Raw genomic sequence first — 19950 nt, 5'->3', positions numbered from 1 at the left:
AACCATCTCGACATTCCATATCAAACTATAGGTGCATTCCAATCACACATGCCTTTTTATGATTTAAAATTAAAATATATTTTTTTTTATTTCTTTATTTATTGTGGGGGCTATTTTCAATATTATCTTCATTATCTTATTTATGATTTTAACTGTTTTCTATATTAATATGTAATTATTTGACCGTTAAATGGTTAATGAGGCAAAGGATGGTCATTAGTAAGTATGGCCTATATAAAGGAGGAATATATGCTAGAGTTGGAAGGCACATGGTTGGACATGTACTCAGATATGAAATGTCGAGATGGTCGGATACATATGAGGAATATCATGAAAAGAAAACAATCCACCATAGTGCAACCACTCTAGCAAAAAGACTTATAGAAAATTTAGCTGAAGAAAATGACTTTCACGGTGGGTTGGAGATGCTTTAACATGAGAGATCTCCAAACGGTCATAAAGAACATTAAAGAAGAAATTCCTATATTTCATCTTGGCCATTTTTATTTTGTACTCTAGCGCAAAAAAAAAAAAGAAAAAAAAAAAGGAAAAAGAACCGGGTCGGTACCATTTTGCGTTCCGAAGCCCTGTGACTTGTGCCCAATCGGGCCCATCCATCCATTTGTACCTGAAACGCAAGCACAGCTTGAGTCGGTAGCTCAGAGAGAGAGCAAAGGTCATAGATCTCCGCCACACTCCCTCATTTCACCTTCAAACACAGTGTGAGAGAGACACACCAATGGGGTTGGGATCGCTTGCTTCCAGGGCCCTCAGGCCCAGGGCCGCAAGGCGGCTCCTCCTCGGCTCCCAAAACCCTGGACCCTTCTTCTCCTTCCAGAGAACCATGGTCACATCCACCCCGGAGCTCAAGAATCCCGAGCAGTCCACGGCCGCCCAGCCCGAGCCCCCCGCCGCCGACCTCCCGCCCCGGACCCCGGTCGGTGGGGCCCGAATCCACTTCGCGAACCCGGACGATGCGATCGAGGTGTTCGTGGACGGATACCCTGTGAAAATCCCTAAGGGCATGTCCGTGTTGCAAGCCTGTGAGGTCGCCGGTGTTGACATCCCTAGGTTCTGCTATCACAGCAGATTGTCCATTGCCGGTAATTGCCGTATGTGCCTCGTCGAGGTTGAGAAGTCACCCAAGCCCGTCGCCTCTTGCGCCATGCCTGCTATGCCTGGTTTGTCTTTCCTCTTTTCACCTTTTATCTTCTTGCATTCTATTACTATTAGTTTTATGAGGCTCTATTTTTCGATTCTCTCGGCATTTGATGTTTACAATTTATCTTGTTTGAGTAAAGTTGTGATGAAATTTCGTTGTTAGGTATGAAAATTAAGACTGACACTCCAATAGCCAAGAAGGCTCGCGAAGGGGTGATGGAGTTTCTGTTGATGAATCATCCTTTGGATTGTCCAATTTGTGATCAGGGTGGAGAATGTGATCTCCAGGATCAGTCTATGGCATTCGGATCTGATCGTGGCCGATTCACTGAAATGAAGAGATCAGTTGTGGACAAGAATCTTGGTCCTTTGGTCAAGACTGTCATGACTCGCTGTATTCAATGTACAAGGTCAGAGTGGAATCTTACTTCTCATTCTCCCCTCATGTGTTTTTATGTATTCACTACAATTCTTGTGAGTTAGAAGACAAGGTGGATATGCTTTAATGCACATTTTATTATATCGTTTGGTTGGTTACAAATTGAGGGATTTACTTTCCTTCATGCCTTGTTTGAAACAGTGAAGAAATTGTTATTGGCTACTTAATTTGGACCTCTACATGCACGTGATCTCAAAAAGTTGTAAGCAAATCCTTGGTGTATTGCACTGAGTGCTGAGTTATGATTTGGCATGCCAAGTTCAGTTAGTTAATTACGCTTGCAAATTATACCTTGTACATCAAAGGTTTAATAAGGTTCATGTGGAGTTGAAAGAGAATGTAGAGTTTCTTGTGTCTTCTAGAGTTCTCTTGGGTTTCTGTTGTCTTATGTTATTTTTCCTAAGGCATTAGCTGCCATTCATTAACAACTGACTTTTAGGATTCTAGTGTTATCTGTACTGCTATTTATGGGCCACAATGAATTGCTTCAAATCATTGAATGAGATTGCTTAAGTTTTCTGTCAAACAATTTGCTTCTTTCGAGTGTTTCGTGAGATATCTTGGTGCCATTCCTAGAGCCTTTCTGGTGTAATTACATATTCTCTTCTTCCCCACTATCCAGTTATTTAACCACAACTTCTATTCCCCACAGAGCAGCAACCTAAATTCATCCTCTTAAGACCTTATACTACCTCGTTGTCCTACATCAGGAGTGAGCTGCGTCTATTACTTTTCTGCTTGCTTCTTGCATCAGAAATGAAATGAATGCATCGATGGGGTTATGCTATTCGGCTATTATTATTACTTGAAATATTATATGCTACTAATGTTGTCAGAACTAGTATATTATTTTATATGAGTTGGCTCCCAGAGTTCATATTTTTGAATCAATTGCTGGATCTATATGACAGATATCTCTTTGAACCGCTTTCACATCTTCTTTAAGTTAATTGTGTTACTAGGATAGATAGCAGATGCTTCATGTCGCATAATGCTAGATTGATGGGGATTGTGCAGGAAGATGATTCTGTTATTCCACTTCATCAATACGGCAATTTGTTAATATGTTGTCACTTTGTGATACTTAATTCTTTATATCCATCGTATTCTTGTCAATATGAGTGTTAAGGTTTTGTTTGATATGGCTCTTGCCCCTCTGCAGCATAATTACCATATGATCCTAGTTTAACATTTTTCTGTGAGTTTCTCTGAGAGGTGTCTGCTGTGTTTTAAGTAGCTTTTGAGAAGCACTCCTACCGGTGCTTCTTAGATTGATTGCTTTACAGGTCGAAGGAAACTTTCGCAATTTCTGATTTTCTGAAGACTGAAAAATGCATTCTTCCCAGCTACTCTACAGAAACTCTTTTATACAACATAAAAATCTAGTTGGCTTTGTGCATTCAAGTTCTCTTTTGTATTCTGTATTCTGTATGTGCTTAAGATGAGGTTATCTTTTAAACTTAGAACAGTGGAATCTCTTTAACTGGTGGGTTTTCATGTAGATGCTGTTTAGAAAGATTTGGACATGTCCATATTAAATTGCATTACCAACTCAACAAAAGCTTTAATACCTTTTTTGTTATCATGCCTCCTAAGTTATTCTAACTATTATGCAAGGGTTTGTTTTGAGTTGTTTTCTTTTGTTACTTTTTTAGAAAGGGGGTCACTGCTCCAAATATGCTTTTCTTGGCTTTTGAACACTTGTCAGTGGAATGTAAATATTAGTATGATATATCAGAAGACAGTTACCATTTCATCCTTTGACTTAGGCTGTGCTTATGTAAAAAGCTTCTGATGTAAAAACTTTTTTGGTTAAACAGGTGTGTTAGGTTTGCAACAGAGGTTGCTGGGGTTCAGGACCTTGGAATGTTAGGCCGTGGAAGTGGAGAGGAAATTGGGACTTACGTTGAAAAGCTTATGACAAGTGAACTTTCAGGAAATGTTATAGATATCTGTCCTGTAGGTGCGCTAACCTCAAAACCATTTGCATTTAAAGCTCGTAATTGGGAATTAAAGGGAACAGAAACCATTGATGTTACTGATGCTGTTGGATCCAACATTCGAATTGATAGCAGAGGTCCAGAAGTCATGCGCATTGTTCCACGCTTAAATGAGGTACGTGTATTAGCGTGTTTTGGTGTTCAACGCCTAGATGCTTGCTGTTGCATTTGTGGACACTGTCTGGGTCTATCATGATATAATATAACTTGTTAGACATGAGTTATTATTATTATGTGCCTTCAGCATGGTGTGATGGGTCTGTCATGATAAAAATCAACTTGTTCCATATGTGCTTTTCTTGTGTTGCATCTTCTATGTATGCTGCATTAAACGAAATGCTTATATGCCACAAAAAAAAAGTTCAACAACAAAATAAATTTACATGGTTTCGTAATTTTCCATCTTGTTCAAGCTGTATTTTTATGTTTTATAAGATGTTTAAAATCCCAAGGGAATCTTGTTTTATTTATATTATTTATTATAATAAAAGGGAGAAGATATTATGACTTCTCTTTAACTATCTTCTCCAGCTACCTTGCCACTTGATATCAAGACTATCATCCCAGTTTAGATAAATATTTGGCGTTTTGTTTTGTTTTGTTTTTTTTTTGTTGGTATCTTTTGCCTATATGTGGTTTATGTATGTGTGTTGCCTTTTCATTGAGAAATAAGATTAGCATACTATCTATGCTAAACAAAAATTATCGACCCCTTTGCTTAACGGAATCCAGTCTATCTTGCACATCCAGTTTTCTAACAAAATTACTTGAGGTGGATGTGGACACCTCAGCACTACTGCCTCTTTGATTTATTTATTTAATTTTTTTTTTTAATCTTTCCTTATTGGTCAGTCTGAAGCTAGTAATTTGCAGCATAAAACCTGATCATAAAAAAGTGAATGGTGATGTATATATGAGCTGCTGAAAACTCCTTCTAACTTTTGGGTTGAGGATGCTGACACAACATTGCGTTTGGATGCTTTAGAGTTCATATTAGGGTTTTGACTTGAGGATTTCTCCCCTTTTGGATGTCGCCTTTACTCTTTAGTTTTTTGTTGCTGTTTTAGTGATTTCTTCTTTGATGCACTAGTGGTATTCCAGTTTCAAATTCTGGATGTCATCATTTTTGCATGCAAGCCATGAAATCAATCAATCTAAATGAGTGTAAGAATAAGGTTTTCATTTTTTGGTTGTTCATACCATTTTTAAGTACTTTTCCTTTATTTACGTATTCGGTTACCACCTGTTGTAGGACATAAATGAGGAATGGATATCAGACAAGACTCGATTTTGTTATGACGGTTTGAAGAGGCAAAGGTTGAATGACCCTATGATTCGTGGTGCTGATGGACGCTTTAAGCCCGTGAGCTGGCGTGATGCCCTTGCTGTTGTTGCTGAGATGGCTCATAACGTTAAACCAGAAGAAATTGTTGGGGTTGCTGGTCAGCTGTCTGATGCTGAGTCCATGATGGCACTAAAAGACTTTTTAAATAAAATGGGGTCTAACAATGTGTGGTGTGAAGGAAATGGTTCCAATCGTGATGCTGATCTTCGATCTGGATATATAATGAACAGTAGCATTGCTGGACTTGAGAAGGCAGATGCTTTTCTATTGGTTGGCACCCAGGTATTATTCTGTGGTACAATAATTTTCCAGCTGCTATTTACATGCTTGTAAGTCATGCTGAAAATTTGAGGATGAATGGGTAATTGGGTAGTGGCCTAGTAGGTATTATTCTGCAATCTAACTTTAATGGTTTCTGTGGTACAATAATTTTCCACCTGCTATTTACATGCTTGTAAGTCATGCTGAAAATTTGAGGATGAATGGGTAATTGGGTAGTGGCCTAGTAGGTCTTATGTGGTGAGTGGATATATTGTGCTTTAAGTATGCTTCTGTTGCTGAACTCATGCTTTCATATTACATTACCAGCCAAGAGTAGAAGCTGCTATTGTAAATGCTAGAATCCGGAAGACAGTGTTATCTAACCAAGCCAAGGTTGGGTACGTTGGTCCTGAAGCTGATTTAAACTATGAACACCAGCATCTTGGAACAGGCCCCGATACACTTCTAGAACTTGCTGAGCGTCGCAACCCCTTTTCCTCAGTCCTCTTAAATGCCAAAAACCCTGCCATTATTGTTGGTGCTGGGCTGTTTGAGAGAAAAGACAAGGATGCAATTTTCTCAGCTCTTGAAACCATTGCCAAATATGCTGATGCTGTAAGGCCTGATTGGAATGGATTTAATGTACTGCTTCTCAAAGCCGCCCAGGCTGCAGCACTTGACCTTGGACTTGTGCCAGAATCTGAAAACAGCATTGAGTCTGCAAAATTTGTTTACCTGATGGGTGCTGATGATGTTAACTTAGACAAGGTTCCATCTGATGCATTTGTGGTTTATCAAGGGCATCATGGCGACCGGGGTGTGTATCGGGCTAATGTCATCCTCCCTGCAGCAGCGTTCAGTGAAAAGGAAGGAACATATGTAAATACTGAAGGGTGCTCTCAGCAAACATTGCCTGCAGTTCCAACCGTCGGTGATGCCAGGGACGACTGGAAGATACTCCGTGCTCTATCTGAGGTAGCAGGCGTGAAGCTGCCTTACGATACAGTTGGGACCCTCCGATCCCGGATAAAGACCGTGGCACCAAACATCTTAAACATAGACGAGAGAGAGCCAGCTACTTTTTCATTTTCGATTAAGCCTGAGACCACTCAGAAAATGGATTTGACTCCATTTGGTACTGCTGTTGATAATTTCTATATGACCGATTCCATCACCAGGGCATCAAAGATAATGGCACAATGCAGTGCGTTGCTATTGAAGAAGTGAGTGGCAACTTTTTGTTTTGTTTTTGTTGTAATAAAGTTATTCACTTGTTTCCTACTGTCAAAAGTTATTCACTGGGATTTTGTAAAGGCTCTGTTTGGCCAGAGCTTCTGGAACATTGGAAGTACTTCCAATAAAACTATTTTAGGTTTGGTCATTGTAATGCAATGTAAGAGCATTTTCTGTACAACTGGTTGTTGCAAATTGCAGTATAATCTTTGACATTATTCAATTGCTGTTGGATAAACATCTCTAAGTTCATGCTGCTCCTTGCCGTCTTAGTAACGGAGTATACGAAGTTGATGAAGAAATAGAAATAAAAAATCACGTCAAGTGGTATCTATGTCCCAGTGTCGTCTGTTTTTCACGCTAAATATGAGCCCTTCAAAGGTATGAAAGACGGGATCGGAAAACATAGACCGAAACCCACAACACCCCCAATACAACCGGTCCAATGCACCATTGATCCAAATACGTGTCATCTTCAGACCAATACTTGAGCACTCAGAAGGAATAACCAAAACAAAACTGCCTTTGCTTTGTAGAAAAAGTCGGAAAACTTGGTATAAAGACTAGAACCACGAGAGGTCCATCCATATCTTCACTTCAAACTCAATTTTCAGGTTTACAGATCTAAATGGCTTCTTCAGTTGTGACTTTAGAACTCTCTTGAAATGATGCCTTTGCTCTTTGTCTTCCTCCGTTGCCCTGGATTGCTCTACACCGTTTCTCGCTATTTCTATTTCTATTTCAAAGTTGGGCTCTGTTTGATGAGAAATTTTGCATGGGATTATGGGAACGTAAGTATATACAGTCGGTTTGAATTTGTGATAGGCTTCGATTAAATTACTTGCGCTGCAAGGCACTAACTAATTTGTTGTCTAATCGAAATTGGTCATTCAGTGCTTTAGGATCAGTCTTGATTGTGGCCGGGCTCCGTTCTGTTCTTTGGGGGAAGACCAAGGAGACTGCGAAGCTTGAGGGAATGAGGCCAAAGAAACAGACACAAGTACACAGCCAAATGCTTCTGCCACCAAAAACAGCAAGATTTTGTATGTGTCACTCTTAGGCTTCCGTCCTGCAACCATGCACTAACAGTGCTCTGTATCATATTCTGAACTGCTTCTTGCTCCTCAATCATTTCTCTTGTGCTCTTTCTTATTTTTTCCAACAAAATTTAGGTACAATATAGCCAACTTGGAAGTGATGCAGGCTGCAGCAAAGAGCAATCTAAAAGCAGTTTCACTTGAACTAGGGGGCAAGTCAACCCCTTTTAATTTTTAATGATGCTGATGTCGACAAGGCTGCTGACCTTGCTCTCTTGGGAATCCTCTACAACAAGGTCAGGTTATAACTTTGTTTCATCATTTTTTATAACAGAATTTCATTTATAACTTGGCTGGAATAGTAGCAGTAATTAACTGTTTTGTTATTCATATTTCCAGGGAGAAATTTGTGTGACCAGTTCTCGAGTCTTTGTTCAAGAAGGAATTTATGATGAACTTGTGAAGAAGTTGCAAGTGAAGGCAAAGGATTGGGTTGTTGGGGATCCTTTTGATCCTAATGTTCATCAAGGACCCCAGGTAACACAGGCGAAAAACTGATGATAGTATATGATCTTAATCAGTGTCCAGTGTCCTCTAGTATTTATAACCATCAACAACTGCAGTTTTATGATCGATGTATATATCAGAATAAGCTGTGAACTCCTAACGTTGTACAAAACATTCCCTATGTAAAAGTTCGCATTCATGACATTAACTTAAAATTTCAGGTCGATAAAAAGCAGTTTGAGAAAATTTTGACCTACATTGAGCATGGGAAAAGAGAAGGAGCAACTTTGTTAACAGGAGGAAAGCCTGTGGGGAAGAAGGGTTATTACATTGAGCCAACAGTATTCACTGATGTCAAGGTACACTTTCGAGTTCAACATAAAAATCTAACACAGTGAAGTGAATTCTGTTTTCTTTTATGTTCATCTCATAATTGCTATAACAACTAGCACAGGATGATATGCTTATTGCCAAGGATGACATATTCGGACCTGTAACAGCTAATGAAGTTCAAGTAAGCACAAGCCTGATTCCTTTTGTTTCATTTAGCCTATCTGATAAGCTAAAAATGGACATAAGTTTTGCTTATAACCCTGAGCAATTTTGCAGGACCATTGAGGAGGGAGTAGCGAGAGCCAACAACACCAAGTATGGCCTAGCTGCAGGCATTGTAACCAGGAACATCATGTGGCCAACACCGTCTCAAGATCAATCCGCGCAGGCATTATATGGATGAACAGCTACTTTGCCTTCGACCTCGACGTATAAGTCTCCTCGTAATGTCAGTCAATGATGTAGTCTTCCAATTGAAAGAGAGAGAGAGAGAGAGAGAGAGAGAGAGAGAGAATTTGCCATGTTATTGAAGATATAGCAATGCATGTGTCACCTTTGAGCTGCTGTAGAAATGATCATCCAGGTGATTAATGGTCTTCTCAAAGCCAACCAAAGCTTGAACCTAGTTGAACAACAAAGGTTTGGGAAATGAGCTCCACATCCAGTCAAGAACAAGAAACTCAGATTAAGGTCCTTATGCTAACAAAATCTTATTCCACAGAAAATAACAATACACAAGAACATTAACAAACCCAAAATCAAGTGGCATCCATGTCATACCACTGTGATGGTGAATTGGTGATAGTTGTGTGCAAGTCATTTTTGTTCCTTTCTGAACTGAGCATGAAGTGCTGTGCAGATACCAAGCTGCAGAAATGTGGAACATTATCAGGATGTGGTTCATGGATATTACAACTTACTAAACCAAGGCGGTAAGGTCAAAGAACTAACTTTTATTCACCTTCACATCGAAAAGCACCTCCTGCAATAAAGATAAGTAAATAGAGTTACAACTGAGAACAAACTCAACAAATGCATATATTTCAGAGAATATAGAATGATACGTTTAAGTTAGGCATTCAATGATTAAATCACCAACATGTAGAGAACTTAATGAGACAGAATAAAATACATGGAAACATAGGAAGATATGCCCATGCACAGGGAAGAAATATTGCTTGTTAACTAATATAACCAAATTCAAGGAAAGATCAATTCCAAATCTTGAAAACAAAGTATAAAAATGAAACCTTACTTTTCTATATTGCATCCCTTTCTCAATATCAACAGTGATGAATTATCCTTCTCTCTCATTCCCTCTGGGATTGTTACATTGTTTGCATACCTAAAGAGCATAATAGATCGTAGCATAAGTAAATGCTAACATGACAGACAAAACATTTGCTCCATGAGGAAGAGGTGACATTCTTATGAAAACATTTTTTTTTTTTGGACTAAATACTCGTTACTCCTCATACTTTTGCATGAAAAACAGTTTAGTCCAAAATTTTAAAATTAAACAGTTTAGTCCTTATTCTTTCTAATTTTCACACAACAGGTCCTAAAATGACTATTATACCCCTCACTTTTTATTTTTTTATTTTTTCTGCCTCTCTCTCTCTCTCTCTCTCTCTCTCTCTCTCTCTCTATATATATATATATATATATATATATACACACACACACACACATACACACACACACACACACACACACACACACACTATATATATATATATGTATGTGTGTGTGTGTGTGTGTGTGTGTATATAGAGAGAGAGAGAGAGGAGAGAGAAAAATAAAAAGTGAGGGGTATAATAGTCATTTTAGGACCTGTTGTGTGAGAATTAGAAAGAATAAGGACTAAACTGTTTAATTTTAAAATTTTGGACTAAACTGTTTTTCATGCAAAAGTATGAGGAGTAACGAGTATTTAATCCTTTTTTTTTTTTTTTCAAAGGCAACTTGCTGCCAAGAATGGAAAAACATATTTTCTAATATTGTCATCTCTCCAACCACTACCATGTGCTCCTATGATTTTAAGTAAAACATGTTCAGACAAGGCTGATGTGCATCGTCATTCACTGATTTAGAGGCTTAGCTCTTCCCTATCTATGCTTAACTTATGACCCATTATTTGGACACTTGAGATGCAGCAAGTAAATTTGCAGATATGATAACATGTGCACGTTGCAAGTGAGGAATCTCATGTTCAAATTGTGTAAAAGATTCTAAATATGGGATTCTGGAAGCCATCGGATTGAGAGACAGACAGCCAAAGATGACTCTTAGCTTCAATATAGAGGTCGTCCAATGTTATTGTTTGGCGCAAAAACCAGTTGGCTTGCAAACTGTCTCTTTTGAGCGTGTGCGCAGGCGTGCCAGCACCGTGGGGTGCAGTCGTCGGGGTAGTCCCTTGACCTGACTTCTTCTTCAAGCGTTTGTGGACGAGGAGAGCACCAACCTCGCCACAAGGTTCTTCTCTAGCCTTACGGATAAGGACTTTCTGCCTTACGGATAAGGACTTTGGGTGTGATCTCTTCGCGTCACCGAATCGATACTTAGTATTGCAGACTAAGCAGAGCAATCACTGGGAAGTTTGGAGAAAGCACGGGTTGCGCTAAAGCGTGACTTTAGCTTCGCTGGGTTGCGAGGGCGTTACCCTTGCTTCGCTGGTAGTAACAGTGGCGGTTGCGCTCGCAGTCGGCTCCTGGGGAGACTGGGACTGGAAGTACGGTCGCCGGGTTGATCTGGTGATGCTGACAGTCGGCTCTTGGAGAGACTAGGACTGGCGGGCGGTCACCGGGTTTCAACAAGGTTGAAGGTTTGCTCCGGGGAGGCTTTGTAATCGCTAGGATTGATTGATATGAGAGAGGTCTTTTCTTCGTCCTTGAAACCTGGTATATATACCTAGGGTTTCGACTGTTCCTTGTCATAGAAGGGATATTGATTGAAGTTTCCTATTCAATCCCCGCTACCCGACTCCAATAAGGTTTCGTTTTCCTCATGGATCACGGAATGGGTGAAGCTGTAACCCAAACCCGAGTAGGCTTATTTTTGGGCCGCAGGTATCGGCCCGCTATGCTAAATCCACTAAAGGATCTTGCCAAAATTACTTTTGGGCTCAAACATTGCCCCCCAGGCCCCGATATCAGGCCCATATTTGTAACTGATTGAAGGGGACTTAAAACGACATGTCTGATGATCGAAACGATGTAATTAATGAAGGTTGCGTCTATTCGCTTGGCAAAACGTCTTTTCGTCGCATCGTTTCCCTCACAAAATCTTTTATTTAAATACCGCAGCCACTCTAGGCCTGTCACATCAGAAACCCTTCCAGTCTCTTAAACCCAGAAAAACTCTTGCTCCATACCCACTTTGCAGAAACCCAGTAATGGCTCCGCCAAAGAAGGTGATCATCGATCAGGAAGAAGAACTCACTGATAACATCGCTCGCACCTGGGGAGTCAAAATCGGTGCCCGCTGTCGCGCTCATACTTCCGTCCAGAGACCTCTATGATGCCTGGAATTACAACACTTCTTGGCGCCGGATTGGTCCCTTAACTGGACCTCCGCCCGCACAAAGCATGCTTGCACTGGTCGATCTCCCTGACTGGGCGGATAATATCGTCCCCGTGGATGGGGCCGCTGAAGATTATGATCAATGGTGGAAAGAAGTCTCTGTTAACTGCTGGAGGCAAAGAGATGACGAACTCTTCGCGGCCATCTTCGAAGAACTGAGATATCCTTACGATGCTGATACTGAAGAACTTGCTCGCTTCCATGAAAATGAAGAAAGACCTCCACCACCTGAACCGGCTCCGCGACCCGCGCGAGCCCTACGCTTGGTTCAGGCTGGAATTGTAATTCGCGAGCATCCTCCAGAGGTAATTTTAGCATATTCGTTGTTTCCTTGATCGAATTCACCTTCAAACTCTTAACTCAAAGTTCATAGCAGGGGCGCGCATCGCCTTCAAGCAATCGCGCCGCAGATGTTCCTCCAGCCACTGGCCCGGCCGCTAAACAGAAAGCGAAAATGAGCGAACCTGAAGTAGAGGACTCTTCCTCTGATGATGATGACCCTCAAACTGTAAGGATTCTCTTCTTAGCACATGTATTTTGGTGACCCTCTCAAGTTCTAATTTGGCTTTGTTTAAATTCCGACAGATTGCTGTTGCTCTAGCACGCAAACGCAGCCGCACTGAATTCCGGACTGATCCTTGGGCAGCAGATGAACCAGTCGCTGATCGCCTGGTAATATTCCTTTTTAAAGTGAGCATTGACACTTTGCTTTGCTGTGTGCGATTTTATAACGTTTCTCCGCCTCAGGTTCATTGTAGATTTTCGAGGCAAGTTGGGGAAGGCTCCTCCGCTGCCGGCGAGGGTGTGTCTGGCACTCAAGCTCAAGAAACCAATGGTGATTCCCTTTCTGCTATCAATGCAGAAACCAATGCTGTAAACAACATGCAGTTGGTTGTGGTCCCGGCACAAGTCATAGATGACAGCTCGCCTGAGCTTGAAGAAAGTATGCCGCTTCTCGATACTTCCCGCGAGCAGCCAATTCTCCTTCTGGAATCAGCAGTGCCCGCCTCGGGTCCAACCTCTGGTGAGACTGCCCCAATACCAACAACAGATTCCCGCGAGCTACCGGTTGAAGAGGTACTTCTCTTAACAAAAGTTTTATCTTTACTCTTGACTTGGTCATTCTGAATATGTTCCTTTCTAGGGTCCAAATGTAGCGGATGAGGTTCCTGCTGAACCTGTTCCCAATGTGGTTGGTGAAGAACCTGCCCCTCATGCCCCCCAAGTCATCGAAGTCGAAGAAGTAGGAGCACTTCCTGAACCAGTGCCCGAAGCAATACCTGTCGCGGAGCCTCTTGAGGCCCTTATCGCTGAGCAACCTACTTCGTCCACCTTAGAACGGTTAGCTCGCGTACTCGAAGTGACCCCACCTGGGGTCGTAGATGATGCAAGGGAAGGCCTTCGTCGTCTCTTGGGCCCTGATATTCTAACCCCTGGCGCGCCCGCAAAAGTTTTGGAATATCTGAGAGTGCTTCTCCGCGAGGGCGCTGTCTCTGAAGATCAATTTTGCGAGGTTGACCAGCTGCTGCAGCAACTCCCGCAAGGGCTCAATGAGAGGGCGGTCGCGAGCGCTCAAGCCAGGCAGACCGAAGCACACTACCAGACCCTTACTCATCAAACAGACAATGCGCGCGATTTCTTGGGTGACCAAGCTGACCTCATCAGGGATCTGACGCTCGAGAGGAACCATTTGAGGTCCCAGATTCAGGCCCTTCAGGCCCGGTTGACTGATGTCACTGCTAGGCTCGCCCATGCGGAGCCCCAATTAGAACAACCCCTTGCTGCCTTCGAGATGTTGTCCCAAGAGCTGGCCCAAGCTCGCATAGCTGCCCAACAAGCCGCACAAGCCGCCGCTGATGCTAGTTTTCGCCTGGACGAGCTTTTTCTTCGCTTGACCCATGCAGGCCGAAGACTTTTGGGCCTCTGATATCTCAATATCAGGCCCATATTTGTACGAACAATATAATTATTAAATATTTAGCCCACATTGCTTGGCCCAAATATATGCTCAATTTATTTTTCAGGCAATTTAGCATTTAACTTGCTTTTATTGCTTTTGAAACTGTTTTGAAAAGATAATCTCGAAACAAAGCAGTTACCTCCTTGGAAACTGCCCCGCTTCCCACGCGCTTTCAATTATCTTCATTTCCGAGATCTTTGCATTCAATTCCAACGATACTCATATTGATGGCGTTGAACATATTCCAACTGCCCATCGCGCAGTTAAGACCACTGAGACTGGTTCTATAAATACCTGTGCTTCGAGAAGAAAAACTCAAGCAAATATGGTCTCGCTAGTAATAGTTTCACAAACCCTACTTCTCTTCCTTTTGTTTCTGAAATCTTCTCCTCACGTTCTCAGCCTCAACCTCAAATCCTTAGGTTTTATGGCTTAATCTCAATGCCTGGGTAGGTCTTATGGCCTAATCTCAGGTCCATCCGCATGTCTTTGGTCTCTGGAAATCCGGATGGGGTTCCCCGGTTTCCATTAGGCTGAAGAACACGCGGCGCTCCTAGCGCGGCAGAACCAGATTCTGAGGGATCCCTCTCCTCAGATTTCTCGCGTGGAGTAGGCGGAAGAAGGGAGGAAGGCCACTCGAGGCCGACTGTTCTTCTTTCGCAGCCTACCTCCGGGGACAGACTGTCAGACTTCTGTTTTTCCCCTAGAGGTAGATGTGGTTGTGAGTCGCGCTCTTCTGCAGACCATCTCCATCTCGGAGGGTAGTCCACTAGACGGGTTGGGATGGATTATTTCCTTCCCTCTATCTCCGGTACAAATGAGAGCAGCTGCGACTCAGATCAGATAAGGCATGTGGGTGAAGAGAGGGAGAGTATTCATGATCATACCTCAGCCACCCCCTTTGTCACCACAAGATCACAAGATCCAAGATCCAGAAATTTTCAGCAGACCTGCAACTCTTATGATTATTAAGCCACTTTTGGCCTTGTAAACCGCAAATGTAATTATTTCGGTTTGTATTGCTTCTGGCCGCAAAGCCACTTTATGAATGAAAGTGTCTGAGTATAATGAAAGTTTCTGAGTATTCTTCAAACAAACTGTTATAAAATAAGGCCTCATGCATAGGCCATTATATATATTCTTAACACATATTGTCAAGGATTCGAAAATGTAAACTGTTAGATAAGGCCTCATGCTTAGGCCATTACATGTAATTCTTAACACATGTTGTCAAGGAATTTGAAATAAATGTATAGAGTGTTGCCCCCCTAGTATTCGTAGGCGAAGCAAATCCATGAAACAAAGGCCACAGGAAAGGCCTGAATATGAAGGGATGATGGGAGCCGAGGAAGACTATGGTTGCCCCCTAGTCTGGGAAGAAGGAGGATCTGGAGGGTCCTCATATTCCCAAACACTAGGGTAATATTTCTTCAGGAAGCGCCCGTTGATGGAATTGCGATGGATGTCGTCGTCCAAATCTTTGAGGTGAAAAGCCCCGCGCTCCAGAATGCGGTGAACAACAAAGGGTCCTTCCCATCGTGGAGTCCATTTACCGTGACCGGTCAATTTCTCGCCAAAGGGCAGAACTGCTTTCCAAACAAGGTCACCTTCCTTGTAACTTCGGCCACGCGTCCTCTTATCATAGGCGCGAGCGATACGCTGTTTTTCCATCACTAAAGTATCCAAAGCCGCTAAGCGCTGCTCGCTCAAGTCCTCATGCTCTTTCCACATTGCTTGAACATAATCTTCGCCGATCAAGTGATGCTGATCCTGGACACGCAAGGATTGAACGTTGAGTTCTAAGGGTAAAACTGCGTCATGACCAAACATTAGTGCGTAGGGTGTTGTAGCAGTAGGGTTCCTCTTGGAGGTGCGATAAGCCCAAAGAGTCTCATACAACGTATTGTGCCACTGGCGAGGGTTTTCAGCAAGCATTTTTTTTATAATGGTGATAATAATCTTGTTACTGGCCTCTGCTTGACCGTTGGACTGAGCATAGTATGGTGTACTGTGGACAAACTGGATGCCCAAGTCATTGACAAGTTTCTCGACCTCTCCGCCCATGAATGCTGCCCCCCTGTCTGAGACAAGCACTTCAGGGATACCAAACCTGCAGATGATGTTCTGAAAAATAAATTGGCGAATAGTGGCACCGGAAGCCTCTTTTAAAGGCTCAGCTTCGACCCATTTGGTAAAGAAATCAGTGGCCACAATGATGAACTTGTGTTGGAGAGAAGAATGAGGGTGAATCATCCCAATTAAGTCCAATGCCCAGCCTCGTGCAGGCCAAGGCTTGATAATAGGCTGCATGGGAATGTTGGGAACGTGTTGCACTGGACCATGTGCCTGACACTCTTGGCATCCTTTCGCGAACGTGATACAGTCCTTCAAAATGCTGGGCCAATAATACCCATGTCTGCGGATAAGCCAGCGCATCTTAGGGCCCGCTTGATGAGCACCAAAGGAAACCAACCCTGGATTTGAATACAAAGGGGAAAGGAGAGCAATATGACAATGATAAGGCCCATACAAAGAAGAAGGCTGAACCAGCAGACCAAGCTTCATCCGTGGTCCTATGCTCGCGATGCAAAGAAGAGTGTGGTATCCAAGTGTCACACGAAGAGGTCGAGCAGACATTTCGTTTTGGCTCTCTCTCGCCCATCAAGTGGGCCTCGCCATCGCGAAACTATCAACCTGCTAGCCCAAGAGAAAAGGAGAAAGTGGAGTCACCGCCATCTCCAAAAGATTCTAACCTGTTCAAGAAGCTGAGAGCGGCCGCGGTTGATCGGACACAAGAGGAGAAGGCTAAGATCAAGCACCAAGACACTCTGACTAAGCCCTATATTCCACCTGCTTCAACCGCCACCATCAAAGAAGGTAAGTGGTACACACGGGAGAAGGGTAAGGCAGTAGAAATAAGTCCTTCCAGGAAGAGGAAACTGCAGCGCAGGTTTGGAGAAGCCAAGCGCGCGCTAGAGGCTCTAGACCAGGGCCTGATCAAACCTTCGCAGTTGGTCAAATCACCTGAGCAATATCAGAAAGAGATGGAGGCACTCGCTGCTAAGCCATTAATGACTCCCCGCAACTTCCAGAAGCAGGCAACAGGGGCATCTAGGCCTAGTGTCTTTTGCAGGATCACCGACGAAAGGAGACCTCCGCCAGCTTGAAAGGTGAGCTCGCCAACTAGACGACCACCTGTCAGACGCAAACTGTTTCGTGAAGACCCAGAGGCCAAAGCCTCAGTTTTTGAGAGACTGGGGGGCAAGGACAGGACTACCGATACTTTACAGTGGAAACCTAAACAGGTCCAGAGTGTAGTAGTCATCCCTTCTGAGGTAAATGTAGCCAGGGAACCAAAGTCAACCTCTCCTAAGCAGGTTACCGGAATGCAGGAACATGAGCAATGTGAGGTAAGAGGTCTCACTGAAGAATCATTGGTGGACCGGTTGGCTAAGCAGTTCAACACCGACACCCCTGTCAACGAACCCAAATTGAACCTGGATGAGGACATGGATGAGACAGTTATGACTGATACGTCCTGCAACATGGTCTACGTACTGCCCGCGAGGTATGCACTACCAGTCGCCGCGCAGGATTGTGTAGAAGTTGAGGAAAGTAATGCACAGCCCCTGCATATTACGTCAGCGGTCACAGCACCTGTGGAAGAGGCTGTCTTTCTCGAAACAGAGGATGCCAACAGCAGAGAATTCTTCATGAGTTTCACCAGGCCAACACCCGCTATGGTCCAACACATGCGACCTTTATACATCACAGCAGAAGTTGGCGGTACCAAGGTAAGCAAGATCATGGTTGATACCGGAGCTACCGTGAACGTCATCACTACCAGGACCATGCACTTGCTCGGGATCAAGAAAGAGAAAATCCAGTCTACGTCCCTTACACTCAAGAATTTCGCGGGGACTGTGACAAAGACTTTAGGGTTACTTTTCTTGCGCATCAAGGTTGGCCCTGCAGAGGGAGTTTATGCTTTCTTTGTGACAGATTGTTATGCAGCCTATAGCGCTATTCTGGGCAGAGATTGGATCCACCGGAGCTATTGTGTTCCGTCAACCCTCCATCAGGAACTCGTTATGTGGAACAGGGAAACAGATAAGGCTGAGGTGATCAAAGCGGACCCTCGTCCATTCCCAGTTTCCGCGAATTATGTAGATGCCAGGTATTACTTGGAGCCTATTACTCCATTGCAGGTAAGTGGCATCGATAACAAGGGCCGTCCCACAGGGGTGACGGCCTCTGATTTGGCACAGTGGGGGCTCACGCTCGCAAAAGAAGGCCTGGAAAGGCCTGGCCACGCTGTGCCCAAACCCTTGAACGATTAATGGATTACGACCTTCCGGAGGAAGGGATAGAGGCCCTCCACTCGTTGTATGAACGACTATCGTGATACTTAGTGGAAAGAGAGGCCTATGATCGAATCGCGACCTTAGAAACCGTCAATGAAGAACTCTCTGATCACGAACACGAAGATGAGGTCGAAATTCAGCTAGCTCCGGCAGCGCTGGACGATACACCCCCCAAGGTCAGAGACCCTACCGAGAAGGTCAATCTTGGAACAACAGCTGAGCCTATGGAAGTGGCTATCAGCGCTTACTTAGAGCCTAGCGAAAAGCAGAGGCTTATTGAGCTATTACTGGAGTTCAAAGACTGCTTTGCAGAGAAATATGCAGATATGCCCGTCCTGTCACAGGACTTGGTTTGCCATCAGCTGCAGATATTGGTGCTGCTTGGCCCAGTTCACGTCGACCATGTTGATCCCAGTGTCGGGAAAAGGGTTCAAGTCAACCAACACTGCGGCTATTACTGGAGTTTCCACCTACAAACTGCCATTATTAAGCCATACCTGAATCTGGTCTTTGAGCTTCACACAGTCGGCTGTATTATGATTCTACAAGTTGTGAAATTTGCAGTATTTCTTTCCTTTCAGCTGATCTGGTCGCGGAAAAGGTCCAAAGTCGGTCTTCACCATCTTCGCGGCGATCATCTCATCTAGAATCTCATGCGCTTTATTGGCATCATATGTATATGTCGCGAATTCAGGTTTAGTGAAGGCCATTGATTTGAGCTTGACAGGTTCCTTGGAGATTTTCAATTGTTTCAAGGCTGGATTCTTCCTCCCTGTCAGCTCATAAGCAGCGATGTCATTATCCTCTTCTTCATCTTCTTCCTGCAACAACTCTTCTTCATGATGATGGTAATAAAGGTCATAGGTAGCTGGCTGGTAGTGCAGGGCTGCAACTGTGCGATGCTTTCCTGGCACATATGTCCCTTTGGACGCATTCTTTCTTGCATCAGTTTCTCTAAGAAGATGTTCAAAGCTGCCCACTTCTGTGATAAGCTCTCCCATTGACTGGATCATGCTGCCATGTTGCTTCTTTAGCTGGCGAGGCTCCAGCCCCTTGATTGCCAACTTGATCAATTCTTTCTCAGGCAGGATCACGTTCAGTTTGGCCTTCTGAATCTAGAAGCGCTGAAGGTATGCGACGGCGGACTCAGTAGGTTGCTGGGCCATCTGAGTGAGAGAAGCCAAATCCACCTCAGGCTCAATGGCTCCAAAAGTTTCTCGAAAGAGCTTTTCCATTGCGGGCCAATCCGCCACTGTTCCTGGTCGGAGTTTGGAAAACCACCTAAAGGCAGCTCCCGAAAGAGAAGTGCCAAAGATCCTGCACTTGAGGATGTCATCATTCTGGTACTGGCCGCATTGCACCTTGAACCTGGCCAAGTGAGTTATTGCATTCTCGGTGTCTTCCCCTGAAAAAGTAGAAAATATGATATTTTTATAACCTCTAGGGAAAGGCGCGAGCATTATATGCGGCGGGAAAGGTCCCTCATAGACCCCATCCATCTGGGCCCTAGGGTTAGCCAGTCTGATCATCTCCTCTACCTCATCTCGTCTCACATATTCTGGACCCGGAGGAGGAGGAGGTGGTGCCGCCACCGTATGGCGAACAGCCTGCACAGGTATTGCTTGGTTTACAGCCGGTGTCCCTTCTCCTATCTGTACAACGCGGGTGGTAGCTGGTTGTTGAAGAGTCACTGCTGGCATAGGCATCTCTTTTGCCAAAGCTGTTATC

At 43.6% G+C, this 19950-nt stretch overlaps 1 protein-coding gene across 1 annotated transcript; it reads left to right on the top strand.

Annotated features, from left to right (window-relative positions):
- The first annotated feature begins 612 nt into the window (after window positions 1-612).
- Window positions 613-6662, top strand: LOC133720352 (NADH dehydrogenase [ubiquinone] iron-sulfur protein 1, mitochondrial). Its single transcript, XM_062146610.1, has 5 exons — window positions 613-1181; window positions 1325-1571; window positions 3421-3715; window positions 4853-5227; window positions 5534-6662. Exons 1-5 carry the CDS (start codon window positions 740-742, stop codon window positions 6431-6433), a joined length of 2259 nt encoding a protein of 752 aa, XP_062002594.1. The 5' UTR covers window positions 613-739; the 3' UTR covers window positions 6434-6662.
- The last annotated feature ends 13288 nt before the right edge of the window (window positions 6663-19950 follow it).

Source organism: Rosa rugosa, chromosome 7, assembly GCF_958449725.1.
Source record: "Rosa rugosa chromosome 7, drRosRugo1.1, whole genome shotgun sequence".
NCBI classification, from domain to species: domain Eukaryota; kingdom Viridiplantae; phylum Streptophyta; class Magnoliopsida; order Rosales; family Rosaceae; genus Rosa; species Rosa rugosa.
This window is presented reverse-complemented; position numbering and strand designations above follow the sequence as displayed.